Source organism: Alosa pseudoharengus, unplaced genomic scaffold (assembly GCF_046254945.1).
Source record: "Alosa pseudoharengus isolate Yale_2024_CS ecotype anadromous, Long Island Sound unplaced genomic scaffold, YU_APseudo_1.1 YU_APseudo_1.1_scf_22, whole genome shotgun sequence".
Lineage (NCBI taxonomy): Eukaryota > Metazoa > Chordata > Actinopteri > Clupeiformes > Clupeidae > Alosa > Alosa pseudoharengus.
In genome coordinates, this window is record NW_027468680.1 from 19,248,664 (window position 1) to 19,269,036 (window position 20,373).

The 20,373-nt window shown below is 43.0% G+C and overlaps 1 protein-coding gene across 1 annotated transcript in view; it reads left to right on the forward strand.

Moving 5' to 3' along the window:
* LOC143139579 (utrophin-like) overlaps positions 1 to 20,373 on the forward strand; it is a 30,651-nt gene that overhangs the window by 7,204 nt on the left and 3,074 nt on the right. The window contains exons 3-16 of the mRNA XM_076300153.1: positions 247 to 400; positions 4,091 to 4,208; positions 4,440 to 4,687; positions 6,247 to 6,268; positions 7,368 to 7,428; positions 8,830 to 8,891; positions 10,951 to 11,025; positions 12,136 to 12,337; positions 13,009 to 13,094; positions 14,409 to 14,566; positions 17,109 to 17,275; positions 17,696 to 17,807; positions 18,183 to 18,319; positions 19,828 to 19,866. Of these exons, the coding sequence (XP_076156268.1) occupies positions 247 to 400; positions 4,091 to 4,208; positions 4,440 to 4,687; positions 6,247 to 6,268; positions 7,368 to 7,428; positions 8,830 to 8,891; positions 10,951 to 11,025; positions 12,136 to 12,337; positions 13,009 to 13,094; positions 14,409 to 14,566; positions 17,109 to 17,275; positions 17,696 to 17,807; positions 18,183 to 18,319; positions 19,828 to 19,866 (1,641 nt within the window). The remainder of the gene's footprint in view (positions 1 to 246; positions 401 to 4,090; positions 4,209 to 4,439; positions 4,688 to 6,246; positions 6,269 to 7,367; positions 7,429 to 8,829; positions 8,892 to 10,950; positions 11,026 to 12,135; positions 12,338 to 13,008; positions 13,095 to 14,408; positions 14,567 to 17,108; positions 17,276 to 17,695; positions 17,808 to 18,182; positions 18,320 to 19,827; positions 19,867 to 20,373) is intronic.

Consider the following 20,373-nt stretch of genomic DNA (forward strand, 5'->3'; position numbering starts at 1 on the left):
TGCTTCACCTCACTGTGTGCTGTTTGTGTTTCACTAATTCACCGATTGGGTTAAATGCAGAGACCAAATTTCCCTCACGGGATCAAAAAAGTATATATACTTATACTTATATACTTACTTATTCATATACGCAAAAGTTTCTCCACTCCTGCTGGGGACATTGGTTCCTTGGAGCTTGACCTTCAGTAATAATATTCTCTTCATTGATTTGGAAAGAGAGCGCAAGTGACCTTAACCATTTCCCAGAGTGCAGCTGGAGGGTGGCGTGGAGAAGTGGGCGGGACTGATGGCCGTTCTTGAGGAGCTGTGGGCGTGGCTTAAGCTGAAGGACGAGGAGCTGATTGGTCAGAGACTCTCAGGCGAGACTGCTCCGGGGCAGCAGCAGCAGGACCCATGGAAGGTCAGTGCACTGATGTGAGCATGCACACAGACCTCAGCACAACGCCTATAAGAAAGGGGAGATTTTTTGTTTTCAGCTAGAGGGGGTGCATCGAAGAAATGAATGAACGACACTGAAGCAAAGAAAGTGCTACCTTTGGCCAAAAGGTCAGGGGGAGTTCAGAACAGAGAAGAGAAGTGAAGTAAAAATAATTTGTAAGTCCTTCATGCTTGAGTGATTAAGCTGTAAGCGCACTATTAATGACCTGAGATGCTACTTAACATGCTAATATGATTTAAATGATGATCATCATCAGATGGGTCAATATCCACTTCTGCAACAGAGGCTGGAGTCCTCTCCCTTTCTTTCAGTTCTCATAGCTACCCACAGCACTTCTGGTAAGGGCTCTGTCTGATGGCATGCAAACAATGAACACTCCTCCATCCAATTGCCTCAATAAAAGAATGAAAGGCATTGCTGGCTCAGTGACAATTCTTTAACATCACATAGTCACAGCAGGATGCCAAGGAACAACATTTATTTACAACATTTTCAATATTACGGAACTGCGAGTATTGCAATAAATCAAATTGTCTGTGTAACAATACAACCAATCTTTTGCTAAATCATCTTTTTTCCCCCTCCTGATGTTTTATTTGAATTCACTGGGCTAATTCTGCATTGACCGATCTCTGATTCTGATTTTCTTAAAAGCACCAGCTTGTAATCAACAGGATGTTTGCTTCCCTTTTAAGCAAATGAATTTACTGTACGGTATTGAGCTGCAGCTGTGGGATCACAAAAGGAACATAAACCCAGAGTGCCGTCTCAAACCCAGTGACTCTCTCAGGTGCTGGGCTCTCTTCCAGAGAAACAACCAGCCTCTATACATTTCCATTTCAATTTGTGTTTATCAGACTTTTACTGATGCATTTTTCTGTCCATCTGATGTTTAACTTCTCCCATCGATCCCAATGCACAGTGTAAGCATTCCTCTGGACCAATGCTTTTGGAATATTCTTTTAGTTCTCAGCTAAAGGAAGAGGCTTGATCAATAATACAATATTTGAGAAAATATTAAAAAAAACATCAGTAAAAAAAGAGGAGAGTCTTCAAGAATGTCTTCAAGGTTATTAATAGTTCAAAGAGCTGTCATGGGTTTTGTCTGTAGGCTGTGGGTGTCACAGCTCTGGTTATATTGGGCAGGGATTATCTCCCTGCTGCCAGAGAGTGGGAAAAATGCAGTGAAGTTAATGGCAGGGGTGCACATTGCTTATAATGCAGGTGAGAACCTCTGGACTGATCCACCTTAGGGACAGTCAGTGTGCAGAGGCAATGTAACCTTTTCTGTTTCCTCCGCCTCTTCAGCTGTGAGTACAGAGAACTCGCCCGTACTTTACTGGAAGTTTCACTCACTCACACCGAAACGGTTGTGCTCACAATTTGAATTTAAATTCCCAAAACTGAGCATTTTGAATGTGTTTGCGTTTAATGTAGAGCATATTGATTTAGCTGCCTACGTTCTTAAATTCACTTCAATAATAGCTGCAAGCTGTTGCTACTACAAGAGCTAGCCCACACATAAGAGACCTACTTCTGGATGTGAAAATATGAATATATGAAGGTATACAATTGAGACATTAATATTCCTTGATGTTTGGGCTATATAGCAATGTATGAGCAGACTACTGCATTCTTATAACTTCAACACACAGGCTTGAAACTCTAGGGGGATAAACAACTTTGCTTACTTTCTTCCTGTGGTCTCTGGCAGAAATCTCATTTGCTGATGGCAACCGGTGATTGTGCTGCGCTCTGGCAGAGCATGTGAAACAAAAGTGTCTGAAATTCAAATAGCTGCAAATGCAAATGTCACTCAAGGACATGACTGGCGTCTAAAGGCAGAACTTGTGGAAAATTTCCGAAGGAACGTTACTGTGGTATCCTACTGCTACTGTCTGTTTAATGGATAGCAGGTAGCAACACTATGGCACATTTGAGGAATATTTTATAGCCACTTAGTTTTTGTATCCCATTCAAATTCATATGGTAAAGTGGAGGACACATACTGTAAACACACCTGTAATTTCCATTACATCCAAAATATGTAGTTCTGTTGTAGTTCTGTGTTAAAGGAAAGCTTTCACAACATGATATCAGCAACAACATCACCAAAAGACACCAGTTAGAATGTTAGCAAGCTTAGCTGTGTCAGCTGGACTTGTTTGTTTGGAGGTGTTTTTCTATTCCTTTTTAGTAGTTAACTCACTTGTGTTAGGCCAGTGTGCTACTTGGGAATTGAACCTTTAATGTTGTCAGTGTGCTACTTGGGAATTGAGCCTTTAATGTTGTCATTCAGCATATCTTGCTCTGCCAGTTGTGCTACTGTTACAAGTTGTGAGCATCTTCAACATTTACCAGTGAGGTGGTGGAGCCGAAGAGAGGAGAGGAGAAGCTGTACCCTACAGAGAGCAGCGGAAAGGTCAGATGTTCAGAGGATTCCATCAGCGCATCCCCAGCAAACAGACAAATATATGTGGAGCATTCCTAACAAGTTCCGAGCTCTGCCCTTTTTTGACCCTGGTGTGAGATTCTGGGATTCGACATTTTTGCGGTTACCATCTGCTGTGCCTGTTTTATTCACCAGATCACAACCAAACTGAACCCAGACACTGGGGCAGCGCTGCAGTGCTTGAAGCTAAAGTTTTCAAAATTCTCCAAATTAAGTGAGACATAAAATTATGGAATGTGCTGTGGAAAGTTAAGGCGTTTTGTAGCCAAAGTGCACTGGAGTCATTGGCTGTCGGGCGGCTCAGTGTGATGAAAAATGTAGTGTGGTCTGCGCACTGAGTGCAAAACTTTAAATCCCCCAGGACCACCTGTCTGAGAGAAACTGCTGACCCTGCCTCGGAGACACTGCTGTAAGTGATGCTTCAACTCCCCTCCTAAATCTCGGAGAAGTTCCCAATTGCTCTGTCCAAATTTGATTTTATCAGCAATGTTGTGTCTTATCGTAAAAGCACACACATAGAGGGAATATTATCAAAGTAGTCCCTGTTGCTGTCCATAAAGTAAAACTAAACTGCAAGCTCTCTCCAAAGGGCTGCTTTTGCTATGTCAAGGTCAGCAGCACATAACAGTGCATGTAGCCAAAAACGCATTTTGAATTCCACTTCTTTAGGGAAACAATTTGTTTTTCTTAGTTTACCAGCCATTAACTTTCTTTGTATGGGGACCTCTTTTATCTTCCAGATGAAGATGTCTGCTCTGGCTTATTTGCATAGAGATTTATTTTGTTGTCCAGAGCCCGAGCATCAGGCAGTCTTTTCTCCCTCAAAATGAGTGAGGTGATGAATTTGTCTGCAGTGTGGGACCGACCCGAGGGTGTTTGTATGCTGGGACCATGAGGCAGTAGTATTCCACTGGGAAAAAGCCCCTGGTTCCTTTCAGATGTAAACTTCAGTGGGTTTTTTTCCATCCACAACCTGGTTGCGCTGTCAGAGAAATTAGAATGATTAATCCCTTGTGACCTTTCCTAATACAGTCAGTGCCATTTATGCAAATAATTGAAATGCATTTTTAGAAAATCATGTGGGCCTGGATGGTGCTTAATGTCAGTAAATACCAGTGAACCTGAATTAACTTCAAAGCAATAACCTCTCTCTCTCTCTGTGTGTGTGTGTGTGTGTGTGTCTGTCTGTGCCTGTGTAGAGTTTACTCACTCCAAGAGACCAGGACACTGACAGCTCGAGAGAAAAGGTGTGGCTGTCTCTGACAGCTTTGCCTGCACAGGCTGAGGACGGACTAACCGGTGGCCAGCCAAGTCCAGGTGCGCCTCTATGCCCTGTCTCTCTGTCCTTCCACCACAAACACGCTTGCCATTAATCAAAATCACGTCCTTTGGACAGAGGAGTATCACCAAGGCACCACCATAGACAAAAAAAAGAGGCGTCAGTGCTCCAACAGGTTGGGTTAGCTGTCCAACAACTACTTTAGCAACAGCTGACACCCTCTTCCTTGTTGCCCGTCCGTCCCCGCCATCTCTTTGTCCCTGCTGCAGATGTTGTTGTTGAGGAGCGCCCCCTGTGGCCGACCAGGGCAGCGCAGGAGCAAGAGGCCTCCCTGGAGCAGGAACAGGGTTGGCAGCAGCAGCTGCACTGGGCTCTGGCCAGGCTTCAGGAGCTCCAGGACGCGGTGGATCGGTTGCAACAGAACCTGGCTGAGGGAGAGGAGGCAGGAGGGGGAGAGGGTCACCCCACAAGGGTCTCACCCACTGACCCAAAACTGGAACACTGGGAACAGTCCACTGTGAGTTTCAAGAGGCTTTCATCAATCATCTGTAATAACATTTGGAGTAAACAATTAAAAACATAAAATCATAATCATAAAATAGCCCCCTTAACTGGATTATGCACATTTACAACTTGTAAATGTTTGGTAAGGCCAAAGACAGATGGGGGCCTGAGTTCAGAAAGGGAATTTCTCTTTAATTCAGTCTATAGGTTCTTAAGAAAGAGTTCTGTTTAAAACCTTTTCTAAAAACTGCTGAGGTACATTACCATAATGTTAAAGTATCACTCTTCAAAGACAGCATTATAGAGGAGAGAAATGGTCAACTGAAGCCCACTGCTACTTGATGCTACAGAGATTAATACTGTCTTTGTTTCCCTTGTCATTGGTACCGGCAATGGTACAGGGACTGCCTACTAACAGATTGAGTTAAAATGAGCAGACGTCAACAGTGACATTTTCTGGGCCAGCGTGAAGCTGCTCAAAGTCACTGCAGATAATTCAGATTGACCAAATTCTTGTAGTTTAGGAGAAGGGAGCTGCAATGAACGCCAGTGGAAAAGCTCTGTTTGAATGTTGCTTTTTGTTTTTCAAGGGAGATGTGGAGGGCTCTGACCCAATTAGTCACGTAATGCAAGCAGTGAGGAAGAATCCAGCACTTACCATTCAGCTGACCCCTGGGACGTCTATAGAACTGCACAACTTGAGCACACGCTGGAAAGCCCTTCCGGTGAGGGTCATCTGTATTCACCAACTGATCATCTAGAAGCCCTTTAGGACAGAATATCTTTGTACAAGATAATAAAGCCCATCCCGTTCATGCATGCCTCTGTGACAGTAATGCTTGAAGTGAAAGCATTGATAGCTTTAAAATCCCTGTGCTATGTCTGAGCGCGGAGAGTCACCCATTGTTTCCTAGTGTGTACATTATTTAATGTCCTTGTCTGGCCGTTTTGATGAGTGTGTGGCTCAGACGGCCCCTGGAGACTTGGCTGGCGCAGCATGACGACCTTCTCCATTGATTCGGGAGTTTGGAGGACAGCGATCATTCAGCTCCCCAGAGATCACTTTAGCCCTTACAGCCCAGCGCGAGCTCACCTCTGTCTCCAGGGCCGAGAGTTCTCAGAACCCCAGCTCTCACACTGACAGAAAAACCTCCATCAGACATTTTTGTGGATCATCGATTTTTTTAAGGATTTGTAGTTTGTGTAACCCAGATAGCAGAAGTCCTGTGTGGTCACCTGGCTGGTAGTGGTTGGCACGGTGATGTTTCTCTGACACCTGTGCAGTGTGAGGAAGGGAGTTTTCTGACCCGACCCATATTCGGATGGGTCCTGTCTGGTTCGATCAGAGGTGTCTGGCTGTCTCATCACGGATCCCTCCGGAGGCCGGCCTTCACCTCTCCATATCCACGGCATTCATCATCTTCACTTTCAACCTTTCAGCCTTCCGCCTCTCTCTCTCAGCTGATGATAGCCATTTTGAATGCAGTTCTCTTGTCTTCTGGCTTTGCCATTGTTTTCAGCAGACCATGACAGGATTTGTTCTTTTGTGTGTGTGCCTTGTCCTCTCTGCAGACATCTGCCGAGGATTTAGAAAGTAATTTCTGTCTCTCCTTGACTGCCATCAGGGAGAAAATGGAAATGGACCCATTAGGCCTCTGCAGCCGACACCTCTGTCCCAGGAGTTCCTGTCCAGTAAGCACAACTACTAACACCCCAAGTTTTTATTCATCCTGATTTTCCCCTGTGATTTTAAATAAATATTAATCATCCATTGAATATTCAATTATTCATTCAATTCAACTAACTAAGTATTTGAATTTTATCTTGACCATCATTAAATATTTACAACTTAATTATATTTGCTGATGTGGTTTAATGAGGAGATTTCAGGTTAAAATATTAAGAGCTGCAGATAACAGCTAATGCAGCTTAATATCTAATGGTTAAGCTCTATTTTTCCACTGTACTGTAGAAAGTCTCTTTGATGTCGGCAGCCCAGTGTTTGTAACGGCCCATGTCCTTCTCTGGACAGATTTTCCCCTCAGAAACGAAATGACGCATGTCCTCTGTTTACCCAAGGCCCGCCCCGCGACATGACAGGCAGATTGATTAGAGGGTGTTGGGCGTCGTGCATACAAATACCTGGCATGTGGGAACCAATCAATACTCTCGCACTGTGGGGGCGAGAAGCACAGTACGCCACACAGGATCCGTGCCAGAAAAGTCACCAGGGGTACAGCCATCATATCTTGTCAGTGAGGACTGTTGATCTGACCTCTAAAACAGTATAGGCAACTCTAAACAACTTTATTATTAAGTCACCAGTCATGGGGATGCAGTTTAGCTCAGTGCAGTCTTCTGCTCCTCACGGGCCATCAAACAACATTAAACTTTTCCCTCCCTGCTTTCCCCTCAGTCTCCCTGCTTTTGAAGTAACATCACACATCCCTCTTTGAGTGTTGGCTTGCTGGCAGACATGCATGGAGGGGTGTGTGACTCAGGCTTCCCAATTTTTAAGACCTGCACCCTCCAGCCAAATAATGGGCTTGTCGGGCTGTTTTCACTAGTTAAAATTCACAAGATAGCAGTAGCAGTTCCCCCGAAAATTTAGAGTGGAATAGACCTCCCTAATATTAAGAGGCACTTTCTGTGTCTCCCATAAATACTCGTAAACACTTCCTCTCTTTTTGCAGCTTCGGTGCAGTTCCCATGGCAACGGGCAGTCACCCAGAACAACGTTCCATATTACATCAAGTGAGTTCTTACCTTTGTCCCTTCCATCATCCATCTCCCTGCGCTGTTGTGCAGCATGGAGGATTACAGCATCAGCCAGGGCAGCCACTGTGTTTTGCTGTGTCATTGCTGTCGTGCACCCACAGGGCTTTGAGTAAAACATCTTTTACTGTGGCAAAAAAAAGAAGAGAAAAAGAAATTCACAACAATACTTGGCCCACCCAACGTATGTGATGCTTTATGAAGGCATATATTGGGTGTGAGTGATGTTTTTTATGTGCGGTGTAAAATGGTTGACTCAGCGCAACGGCATTAAAACTGAGGGTTAATCAGGGGTCAGGATGACTCCCGGCTGAAGAGACAGAGTACCCAGCCATGTGGTGTTTGGGTTCAGTAAAATATAAATCTTGCATCAGCGGCGGCCCAGCCCATGGCCCTAATTTACAGCACTGCTGTTAGTCCCCCAATGAGTGCTTTTAGCCAGTCTCCATAAATGACAATGCAGTCCACTAAAACATTATAAAGCATGTTTTTTATTCAGTGGATGAGCGCATTTAGGCAAAGTAAATGAGGAGATATTTTTCAGAATTCCACACTATGAGGTTAACAGAAGTTGAAGGAAGTCACCATACAGTATTTTATTGTTTTGCATTTCCATAGCTTTTTTGTAAGATAATAATAATAATAATTAGCCTGACGAGCCAGACCCACATCAAGATGTAGGGTCTGGGAACTTACAATCCGAGGGGCGGGATAAACGGTTGTCTTATAAATTTCCTCAGCACGCAATAGGATAGCTACAACTCATGAGTCCCATGCATTTTTCCACCAGCAGAGCTAGTTGGCTAGTTGATCAAACTTGCCAATTATAAAAAAGCTTAACTCGAGTCGCGATTCAAAGACCGCTGTTCACGAGCAGCAGCATCGATCTTCTTTGTTTTCAAGTAGCAGGAAATTCATGCGTAACCGTCGCCGACTCTATTTATGTGATTGGCCTGATAGAAGTTTAATTTTTCCAGCACGCAAGCCAATGGAGAGTTGCTAGACTACCCTTGCTGCCGCTAGGGTGCGTCTAGATTTCTAGGCTAAATAATAATAATAATAATAATAATAATAATAATAATAATAATAATAATAACCTTTACTGTGGAAATTTGTCTTTGGCTTCATAGATTAGTTATAAGACACAAATGGACACAATCAATACACAATAAATACAGTAATAAATAACACACACACACAACACAGACAGCAGAGGTTATATGGAAATATAAAATATGCAAATACTATTTGTAAACAGGATATTGCAGAGCTCATTGCAATTGTATAAAAAAATCCAAACAAAGCACATCTATAAATCATAACTTATTAGCATCTCATTTTAATTTACTGTTTTCCCCCCTTTTCTGTACCTCTTTACAGTCATGAGCTGCAGACCACCACTTGGGACCATCCAAAAGTGACACAGCTGTTCCACTCTATGGGTAAGCCCATTAAATTAACATGAACAAATATTAGGTCATACATCTTTGGAGAAAACGAGCTTGAACCCAACACTATATTTATTCTTTTCTGTCTATGTATGGGAATGTTTAAAGTTCTGTTAACAACTTAAGCTACCGGACTGGATTCAGTTTTAATGTAATAATGTGCTGTTAAAGAGCCTTTGTGTTATAGTAATAAAGTCTTATCCTGTACCTAGATTTGTGTAATAGCAGGTCTATTTGCCATGCTTAGATGGATTCCATTTCCTGTGCTCTATGGACCTGGAAGTGGCCCAATTACCTGTTGAGAAGTGGAGCACTAACTTAATTGACTTTAAATTGTGATGTGGCTGACAGTCTGTCAGGCATCACCTTTGCAAGAATTCATCTTGCTGAGCTAGCTGCTCTCTTCCACAGTGGCAGTACACCAGGTCAAAGGATTGACCCTTCACACTGTGGCTTGGGGAAGACACAACCTGTACAGTTCAGTTGTGCCTGAATTGTTTTCCCAGTTGAATTCTGTCTAAATAGTGTCTGATTTGGGGTCAAAATGAGGGCATAAATGTAACTCTCCGTGAAGATAAAACACAGCCTGAAGACAACCTGTTGCTAATACTGTATTGAATACCATGATGAGACGCAGTGAAGTGGAGGCTGGCATAGTACCAATCACCTTTGCTATTTTTGTAGACAAACTGCACTACCACTTTAATATCCTGTGGAATCGTGGGTGTGCGATCAGTTTGTAATGTTTAAAATGCTCTCCACAATAACCCACATGACAACAACAACACACCCATATCCACAGGCATGTCTCCACATAACCCACATGACATCAACAACACACCCATTTCCACAGGCATGTCTCCAGGCATGTATTCATATGTTGTGCATGACTGAAGACATCTCATCAACTGTGAATTAACAAGGTCTATCTTATTAATCATATCATAATATGTTTTGATGCAAAATAATGTTATGTTTATTTATTTATAAAGAATAACATCAAATCAAATAATATGAAAATACATTTTCATAGATTGGTGGTTATTGGATTCTGGATTATAAATCCAATCCAGTGATGTCAGTGGCCTGTGTAATGGCAGTGCTCAGTGATGGGGATAATCCTGACAGTGATGATTCCTCCTGGTAATTGACTCTGGCGCTGTCTGTGTTGGGCCATTCAATAACACTGGCTTGCTTGTGGGCACGGGACCACAGTAAATAACTTGAGCTACAGAGGCTTAGAGGCCATACGGATGCAGAGCATGTCTAGCTGTGGAATGAGATCTGTCCCTGTGATGATGATGAAGTTGTGTCACTTGTGCAGCATGTCTTACAAAGAGGCGACAATATATTGCTACACTAATAGAACTGAGTTGAAATTCCTATGCTGTGAATTGAATGAGTGAAGGGTCTGCCAAGGAGCCTATGATGTCTCGCTCGGGTAACATGATTCAGAGAGTACATTGTAATACAATCCTCTGTTCTTCTGGGAGATTTCCACAGCAGACAAAGGGTGTGGGATGTGTGTTAGAACACCCCCCCCCCCATATCATACAGTCAGTCTTTACTAAATTAGTATTCCACTTCTCCAAATGCAGCCTTAGAGTGCTTACATTTTAGAAAGGGAGTATGAGGACTACAAATATATTTAACATGATATGCTGCTGGCTATTTTAGTGATGAATTTGGTCCTTTAAAGATTACAAAGCCAACCCAGACAGACTGGGCGATGTCCAGATCCATAGAGCATCACCTAGGGGTCATCCCTCCGTTAGTTATACAACAGTAATGCATGATGATATTACATTTATACATATTTTTCTCCTTGTACTCATTCCAGAAAATAGTTCATAAGATTAAAATGCAGAAACGAGATGCATGATTAATGTCTTCAAGATTACTTGCTGGCATTACCTGCTGTTGGTACTGGCAGCATTTCTAACTTTTGTCAACAAGGCAACACACTCCACTAATCACTAATGCCAGAAATGTACAGTAAACAGAGATGCTGTTGTTTGTCTGCATATATCTTCCATGTGATGTTGCCCTCCAGCTGATCTGAACCACGTGAGGTTTTCCGCCTACCGAACAGCAATGAAGACACGCAGGCTGCAGAAGGCCCTGTGCTGTAAGTGATGCCTCCCTGCTATGCTCTCCGAAGCAAATAAAACAACTTGCAACACAATCGATATGTGCAATCACTTATAACGGGCCAGAGAGGTAGGGGGTCACAGCCAAGATCACACAGCTATACTCATAGGCTTCAGAACAACTCATGCACCCAGATTAACAATGGCACGGCGGATCTCACATTCCTCATGGCAAAAAAATATGAAGAAGCATTTGGCACATAATTAAGAGCAGCAGCCTCCATTAGCTATGGTGAGTCCCTGCAAATCACTTGAGGAGGTGAAAAACAACTCAGTCAGCACCCTCGGTGAAGTGCTCACACAAGAGAGTGTGTGAGCTGGCTGTCTGGCTGTTGCAGGGCACAGTGAACACACAAAGCTACAATACATAGCCTTGCTCATTAAGATTTTCTCTTTGCTTAATAATTATGTCTGGCTTTAGAATTATTCCACAGAGTTAAGGGAATACATTACCTGGTCGTTAAAGGGAAGACAAATTAACATAGCATTAGTTTGTGTGTTTTTGATAGTTTTTTGGCTTTTGCATTTAGATTAAATAGAAGAAAGATGTTGAAATGTGGTGAATTTACTGTAAAATGAGCTGCACAAATCAAAATGGCTTTGAGCACAAGGGTGCACATTCCCATCACCCCCCACCCCACTCCCCAAAACTAAACATCTCCTCACATCTCTTACCCCACACGTCCTTCTTATCCATACTGGCCAGCGTCTCCCTTCAACTCCCCGTCAAAGATCTCAGCAGCTGGCAGCTGGACCCAGCGAGCCAGAGCGCTGTCACATTAAGGAGTCCCAGGCGCGACAGCCAAACAGGACTTTTTAATTAGTGAACACGGGGAGCCCAGCGAGGAAATGAGGATTCATCCATTCAGCCTTCCCCACGCGCGGGCACCATCATTGGACTGGCCCTGATTGGGTTATGCTCGGATAGCTTTCATTAATATGCGTTGAGTGAATGTCATTAAGGGAAGGTCCCTTAGGAGGTCGGCAAAAAGAGGAGGAAATGAGATTTTGCGTTGAATTAGGTGTGTATGTGTGTGTGTGTGTGTGTGTGTGTGTGTGTGTGTGTATGTGTGTGTGTGTGTTTGCAGTGGACCTGTTAGACCTGGGCATGGCCCAAAGTGTCTTTGACCAGCACCAGCTGACCCAGAACGGAGAGTACCTGGACGTAGCTGACATTGTGAGTTGTCTGGGGTCCATCTACAGCAGGCTGGAACAGAAGCATCCTGACCTGGTCAACATGCCCCTCTGTGTGGACATGTGCCTAAACTGGCTGCTGAACGTCTATGACACGTGCGTGCTCTTCTGCTCTCAACACTACATTAGACTGGAACAGTATATGGGCCATCTTCAAATGAGGATTTTTTTAAGAAATTCAGAAAGGTTTATAATAAATTCACGGATATGACAAAGACTGCCAGTGCACTGAACATCTGTACCAATATCTTTATTGCCATGTAGGATCTTAGAGTTATCATACAATTCTATTGTTATATTGTAGGAGGACAGTAATTGTATTTCAGTATAGAAAGTCCTTACTACACAAATGGTGAAGACAAACTAAACCAATATTTTTTTCAAATAGCTTTTAAGCAATGCATATTGATAACAGATTGCATGTCAACAACTGCAAAATAAAAATGAAAAGTCCTTGCTATAATTGGTACTTTGTAAAATGACTGATCTACAGATAATGCCAAGTCTATAACATCCATATACATAATCCAACCATGTCTCTGGCTCTTGTATAGTGTAATGTATGGTTTAGGATTGGCTGCCAAAAGGCGATTGTGTTAGATGTGTTGCACATGAGTTATGCATTTACTCTCTGTAGCTTGAATTTTAAAGGGCACCTTGATAAAAAAAAGATGTTCCACAGGATAAACCCAATCCTCATAAAACAAAATGAAGTGCCTGTTCAACAAAAGCTTTGGATGGTTTCATGGGGTCATTTTTCTCTGCAGAGGAAGAAGTGGGAAGGTGCGGGCGCTGTCCATGAAGATCGGTCTCCTTTCGCTCTCCAAAGGACACCTGGAGGATAAGTACAAATGTAAGTTGTGACATCCTTATAATTCATGAACTATCGGCTTGGTCTTGCAAGGTGACAAAAATCAATAGACTAAAAGTATGCATAGAATAGAACAGTAGAGATGTGCCATTTGGAAAATGTTGACAACTTAGCTGTGTTCATTTAGCAAATGCTTTTATCGGAGCCAATTTATATTTATGTACATTTATGTTTTATGTATATGTGCTTCCTGCCTATGAGCCCATGTCTCTGCCAGTCCAGTTATAGAAAATGTCCAGATTATGTTGAGACTGCTTTTCTGCATTTCTCTAGTTCAAATCAGTGCTGTAATGTCAAATTTAGCTTAAATGTTTTCCATCACCACCCAAATGAGCTTTCCTCCCCCTATCCAATTTCCTCCATCGGAATAGTGTGCTCTTGACTATTAGAGTCTCAATGGGGTTCTGCTGCTTCCAAATCATCCCAAACAGTACATACAAAGTAAATGAAAACGTTAGAGAGTGCATGCATTTTGCCACCCGCCATGCGAAACAACCCTACATGCATTAGATAAGATCAAAATTGCCTGTGAACAGATGAGGCGGGAGAAAGGAATTTTAAAGAGAAAGGAACATCAGTGGCAAGTGATGTGCATCCTGATGCTTTCGGATGTCTGAAACCAGGACGGCTTTATACATGGGGTTGCCCTAGGGAGACGATTGTTAAAAGTAGTTCATTATTTATCTATGCAACTTTTCAATCATTTCAGTGTTTGGAACCATTGAGTTGACAGGGATATAGATCACTTTGATTCCACTGATATTTAGCTTTTTGCTCTAAAATAATGCATCTTCTCTTCCATGGCTGTTGGGATAAAACTAATAGAATTTAGTGCTCCATTTTCTCTGTCTTTGTGTGTTTCTGCTGGTGAACATTCCATCTGTCATAGCATACATGTTTGACTGTGGGAATCAAGTGTTTAATATGGTGCTAGAGCATTATTAACTAAGAGATACATCCAGCCTTTCTTGGTTTTTATCAGATAATTATCAAGGGAGAACCACTCACTGTGTCATTTATTCTATTCAGTTGTATTTATTCTATACTTTAACTTGTGATTTTTTATATCTCTACTCATTTGCTACTTGATTGGGGTTTAGGATTCTCGCCTGCATCACTATACATTTTGGTGTTAGTGTTTGGAATGATTTCATGTAGTAATTTCACCATTACTATTCCTGCATGGATGGTGACCTCAGATCCATGACAGACACTATATGAATAAAGTCATTATATACCTGCTGTCAGGTGGATGTGCCCCCTCCTCACCTCTGACCTCTGACCCCTTCCCTCTAGACCTCTTCTGTCAGGTGGTGGCCCCGGGGGAGTCATGTGACCAGCGGGGGCTGGCCCTGCTTCTGAGCGCCTCCCTCCAGATCCCGCAGCAGCTGGACGAGGCGTCCGCCTTCGGGGAGGGCAACGTGGAGCCCAGCGTCCGCAGCTGCCTCCAGCTGGTAAAGCGAGAGCCCAAGGCGCCAGGAGACCCCGTTAGCGAGGGTCACCTGGCTTCCGTTGCAATTTTACACCGACAGCATCACAAGTAGGGACCCCTAAAGCTTCATATAGGCATGCGACATCGATATGCGGCTCCTTCACCACTGGGGACAATCCAGTGACAGATGTACAGACCGTCTCTAAGACAAAAAAGAAATTCATTTATGCAATTTCTTTCTGAGTAAATCCATACTAGCCTACTGTAATATTTTGGCTGTCTGCAGTTGAGCACGCATCGCTGCTGTTGGTGTCAACCCCTTTGCGGACCGAGATTAGATTATTCATAAACGAGGAAACTGCGTGTGTGAGAGAAAGCAACGATGCCGTTGGAGGCACTGGAGATTAACTCAAGTTGTTTTCAAGGTCTTTATAATGAAAGGAAAGAAGTTCTAGAAGAAAGATATTTTCCAGTCAGTTTGTTCGAATTCTCCCGAGTTAGATAAAGTGCATATATTGGGCCACATTTCATGTGGTGTCAACAGGTATATTCGAGAGCTTTTTGCAACCCTTATTTCCTTGGGGGAGTGAACAGGAGCCAGAACCTCTCTATTTGGTCTCATAAAATGGCAGTATGGGTTAAAGCGAGAGATATTTTCTGCTGTGAATCGATTGCCTTAAATTGAAGTGAAAAGATGAAACAGAATGGAAGTAAGCCGCTGGGAGGAGACGGCATCACACAGTCTGTCCCCCTCTTCAGGACGTGTTTGTACAACTCCTCACAGCCACAGGGGAACTAGCATCCGCTTTGGGAGCCCAACAAATCCCAAAGATTTATTCACAGCCCTACCCATAATGCTCTCTGATGAAGTGCTTATGACAGAGAGCGCCCTGGTGGCTGTATTGGAATATTTATATATCTTGAGACGACTCTTCTCTATGTCACTCCTGTGACTCCCTCTCTCTCGTTCCTTTCTCTCCCTCTATCATTCCCTTGATTCTCTCTCTCTCACACACACATACTCCTTCTCATTCTGTCTCCTGCTCTCTCTTTCTCCTTCTCTTTTTAAGTTTTCCCTACATCTCTCTCTCTCTGTGTTTTACTCTCACCACACCACAGCTCATTCCATTTAATGTTGCATGTAATGAAAGAGGTGCCTCCTGATAGCCAAGCTCTTTATGGCCTGCCGGTAATTGATCCATAACTGGAGTAGCAGTTTTAATGCAGCTTTAGGAGAGAGGGGAACGATCTGCGTCAGTGTGATAGAGCACAGGGTTAAAATTAGCAATGGCCCCTACGCTAACCCCTTGTTAGCAAGGTTACTCTGGGACACAGTCTGAGTTTGGAGATTTTTTTTAGAAAGCTGGCATATCAGTTCACAACAGGCGTGGAGTTGGCATGTGGTGTCAGATGTTGTTTCAGCGCCGTCTTTGTGGCATATTGAGAAGCTATTATGTTTTCATTTCGAGCAGATCCTCAGATTTCCCTCCAGAGTTGCTCTTTATACAATTCTCGTGCGTGACATGAGAGAGGCGATAAAGCTTCTGCCAAGCCAGGTGTTTTCAGAGAAGGTTAATTGCAGTCGTGCTCACAAATAATGAGTAGCCAGTGGGAATTGTCTGATTTTTTCCTCAATGTGGCCAGTGTGTTCTCTCTGGCTACTGCCAATGAAGGTGAGACAAAAATTTCCAAATTCCATCAAATGCCACAGAATGTAATGGATCGCTGGGTTACTTACACTTCACTTGACAGTATCGACATCATAGATATATATATATCTATGATTGACTTAGGAGTGACATGACGTGTCATGAATGTGTCATAAACAAATCATAAACGTTTATGACATAACGCTTCTGTTATTAAGTGACATTCGGTTTTTGTCATAACAAATTAGAGTTAGGATTAGGGTTAGAGTTAGGATTCATGTATCATGACAGTATCATGTGTTCATGACAGTGTCATGTCACTCTTATGTCGATACTGACAAGTAGTGTTACGATCGCTGTATGAATTGCCTTTATCTTACGGTATATAGTGGTCAAAATGTATAGAATTTGCAACAAGTTGGGACACACATCCAGCCTCAGTACAATAACACTTTTCCTGAATTTGTTATAATAAATTTTATTTGTTATAAATAAAACTTATTTTGTTGTGGGTGCAGGATATGTTCAGTCAGGTTTGTGAACCTACAATCTGCTGCTTTGCTTTACAACTTGAATGCCAGTATGGGAGTTTGCAACCTGGCTAATACTATTCCTTGGCACGCAGTTTTGCGCATTTTTTCAGCCAGAATAAGATGCAAGAATGATTTAACCATCTCTGTAGCATGCTTAGCAATTCCACTGAACAGCTGCATAACTGATGTCAAGGGGAAGCCAAAGCCGTTATGAGTTTAACAGACTAAGTCCAGTTTTACCAGACTGGCTCAGGAGCTAATCCCTAATTGCCAGCTTTTTGTCAGCAACTAAGATAGAACAAAACTTTATATTTTGTTCTGCGAAGACACGATTCCTCTTGACCGCCAAACATGCCCAGCGAGTGTGTCGTGTGCCCTGCAGGTGGGCAGTGATGGGGAAATTGACCTGGAGCAGTTTGTGGACTGGATGCAGCTGGAGCCCCAGGCCATGGTGTGGCTGCCGGTGCTCCACCGGGTGGTGTCAGCCGAGAGCGCTCGGCACCAGGCCCGCTGCAACATCTGCAGGGAGTGCCCCATGCTGGGCTTCAGGTACAACCTGCACAGCACAGCCTGGACCTTACTGGACAGTGAATCACATCATTATAGACACTGGTTCTTTAGACAGTGTGTGGGTTCACCACTAAAAGAAGACTTTTTCACTTCAACATTGCAATCTCTGTAGTATAAGTATTCAACGTGAGTACAGTGTAGATGTAAGCATTCAGCAACAGTAAAATGATGGACAGCAAAGCCTGGTCCTCATTGAAATATATTTTGCTCTACTTTACACACATCCCTGAATGCATAAACACACATCAGGCAGCTTCAGTTTGAAGGCAGCATTAATCAGCACACGACAATCAAATTAATCTGTGGTACAGGAGTCGTTTATTCTTCATGAATTGAATTAGATTTTTTGCCTCTATATCTTGCTGTTTTACTGAAGTCTGTTTCATATCTGTATTTAAGGTATCGCAGCCTGAAGCACTTTAACTATGATGTGTGCCAAAACTGTTTCTTCTCGGGAAGGACAGCAAAGGGACATAAGCTGACCTACCCCATGGTGGAGTACTGTACCCCAGTGAGTTTTCGCCGCAACTTCCTTTCTCGTTTTTTTCCTCCTTTCACTACATCTTTCTCTCTCTCTCTGTCATGCTGTCTACTTTTCTCCCATTTTCAAAAGGTACAAGTAAAGCTGACCAGAAGCATTGACTTCAGATCATATTAGACGGAAGCATGTTTTTTTTCCCCGCAACTGCAAAACGCCTTAGTAACCTTTTACAGACTTGCGTGTTCACCATGTACAAGCTTAAGTGCTTTAACATTTTAAGAGCTGAAAAGGCAAGAACAAGGGCAAGTCAATTCAGGCCCCAGACAATATAATGTGCCAATATGTATTTCACACAATTGGCCCTGCATTCTCCACAAGTTAAAAGCTCTCTCTCTCTCCTTTTAGACCACTTCTGGAGAGGATGTGCGTGACTTCACCAAAGTGCTGAAGAACAAGTTTCGATCAAAGAAGTACTTTGCCAAGCACCCACGACTGGGCTACCTGCCAGTGCATCTTTTCCTGGAGGAGGACAGTATGGACATGTGAGAGCTGTGGGAAGCATCATAACAATACGCAGAGGAAACCTTACAGATATACTCTACAATGCATTTGATCTTTTTAGATTTGTTTTTCTTATAATATTACTGTAAAAAGGTTTTCCAATAATCTAGCCAATCTATGACTTGCTCCACCATATATAACCATAAGGCCTACAGACAGACAGATAGATGGATGGATGGATAGATAGATAGATAGATAGATAGATAGATAGATAGATAGATTATGCTGAGGTATCATAATTGCTTTCATTACTTCAAGGTTATATTGGCTTATGGGATACTTCTCATGGGTACGGACATTAATTTTAATATAATTTTAATGGCAAAACTAGTTTATTTATGAATATATTATTTTAGTTAAAATGCCAAGCATAACCAAGTGTAACCTTAAAAACAACATTGTGGTTTGAGTCACTGTGGCCATGGAATTTTATCATTCTTTGCTGACTTCTTTTTTTCCCTAAAAAACCATCCACCATAAATCTGTGCTTTTAGAGCACAATTCCTCAATTCTCAACTCCAGTGATATTTTCAGTGCTGCCGTATGACTGGCACTTGACTCCGACTTTCTGTGAAATGAAATCCCATCCGTGGTGAATGGGGACGGAGAAAAAAAAAACCTCCCGATTGGCTCCGTGTCTTTCCATTGATGCGTCCATGTTGTGTCTCCGGCAGCCCACGTCAGGGCTATTCATTCGCCTCCTCAGCTGTGGCACTCCTGTGTCAACGAACAAATGGCTCCTTCCCTCTGGTGGATTTGCATGTAATTACAGAAGCAATCAGGCGTCTGTTTAGGGAGACCAGCGGGGGAAATGAGAGAACAGGACATTTATCATTCTCTCGCTGTTTAGTGTCCTTTCATCTTCAATTGCAACAGCTGTTCTCCTTTCATCTGTCCTCTCTGTCACATATCTCTACGCATACAATTCTTTTGTTGTTGTTTATGTGGTGGAGTTTTTGTTTATTTTTTATTATTTCTGTGAGTTTTGGAATTTTTACATCTTAAATGTTTCCATGTGCAATATCCAATACAGTTTACTTTCATATTCAGGAGCAGAGAGTTTGTATCAGGTTGTGTCTGATGTGGTCAGCTGGCTATATTTGGACATGTATACGGGCAGGCGGGCAGGCTGACACACAATTAGACAGACAGGTTGACATGCAGGTAGACAGGTAGACAGGTAGACGAGCAGGCTGTTGCGCTCATGTGGCCTGGCAGCCGGTGGGTGGAAGAGTAGGTATTCCCCTTGCGCATTAATTCAGTGTGTGTCTGTGTGTGTGTGTGTGTTTGTTTGTGTGAATGTGTGTGTGTGAGTGAGTGTATGTGTGTGTGTGTGTGTGTGTGAATGTGTGTGTGTGAGTGTGTGTGTGTGTGTGTGTGTGTGTGTGTGTGTGTGTGTGTGTGTGTGTGTGTGTGTGTGAGTGTGTGTGTGTTTAGCTCATGCTGTGGCTGTCTCCTCTAACATTTGCTCTCTATTTGTGTCTCCCAGGCCAGTCCCTCTTCTCCGCATGTGCCCAGAACAGTACGAGTGAGTGGGACTCTCATCTGCACCTGTCATACATACATGTCTCATCTCCACATGCTCCTCTCATACATGTCTCACCTCCACATGCTCCTGTCATACATACATGTCTCACCTCCACATGCTCCTCCCATACATACATGTCTCATCTCCACATGCTCCTCTCATACATGTCTCACCTCCACATGCTCCTGTCATACATACATGTCTCACCTCCACATGCTCCTCCCATACATGCATGTCTCACTTCCACATGCTCCTCCCATACATACATGTCTCACCTCCACATGCTCCTCTCATACATGTCTCACCTCCACATGCTCCTGTCATACATGCATGTCTCACCTCCACATGCTCCTCCCATACATACATGTCACACCTCCACATGCTCCTCTTATACATACATACATGTCTCACCTTCACATGCTCCTCTAATACATACATGTCACACCTCCACATGCTCCTCCCATACATACATGTCTCACCTCCTTATGCTCCTCTCATACATACATG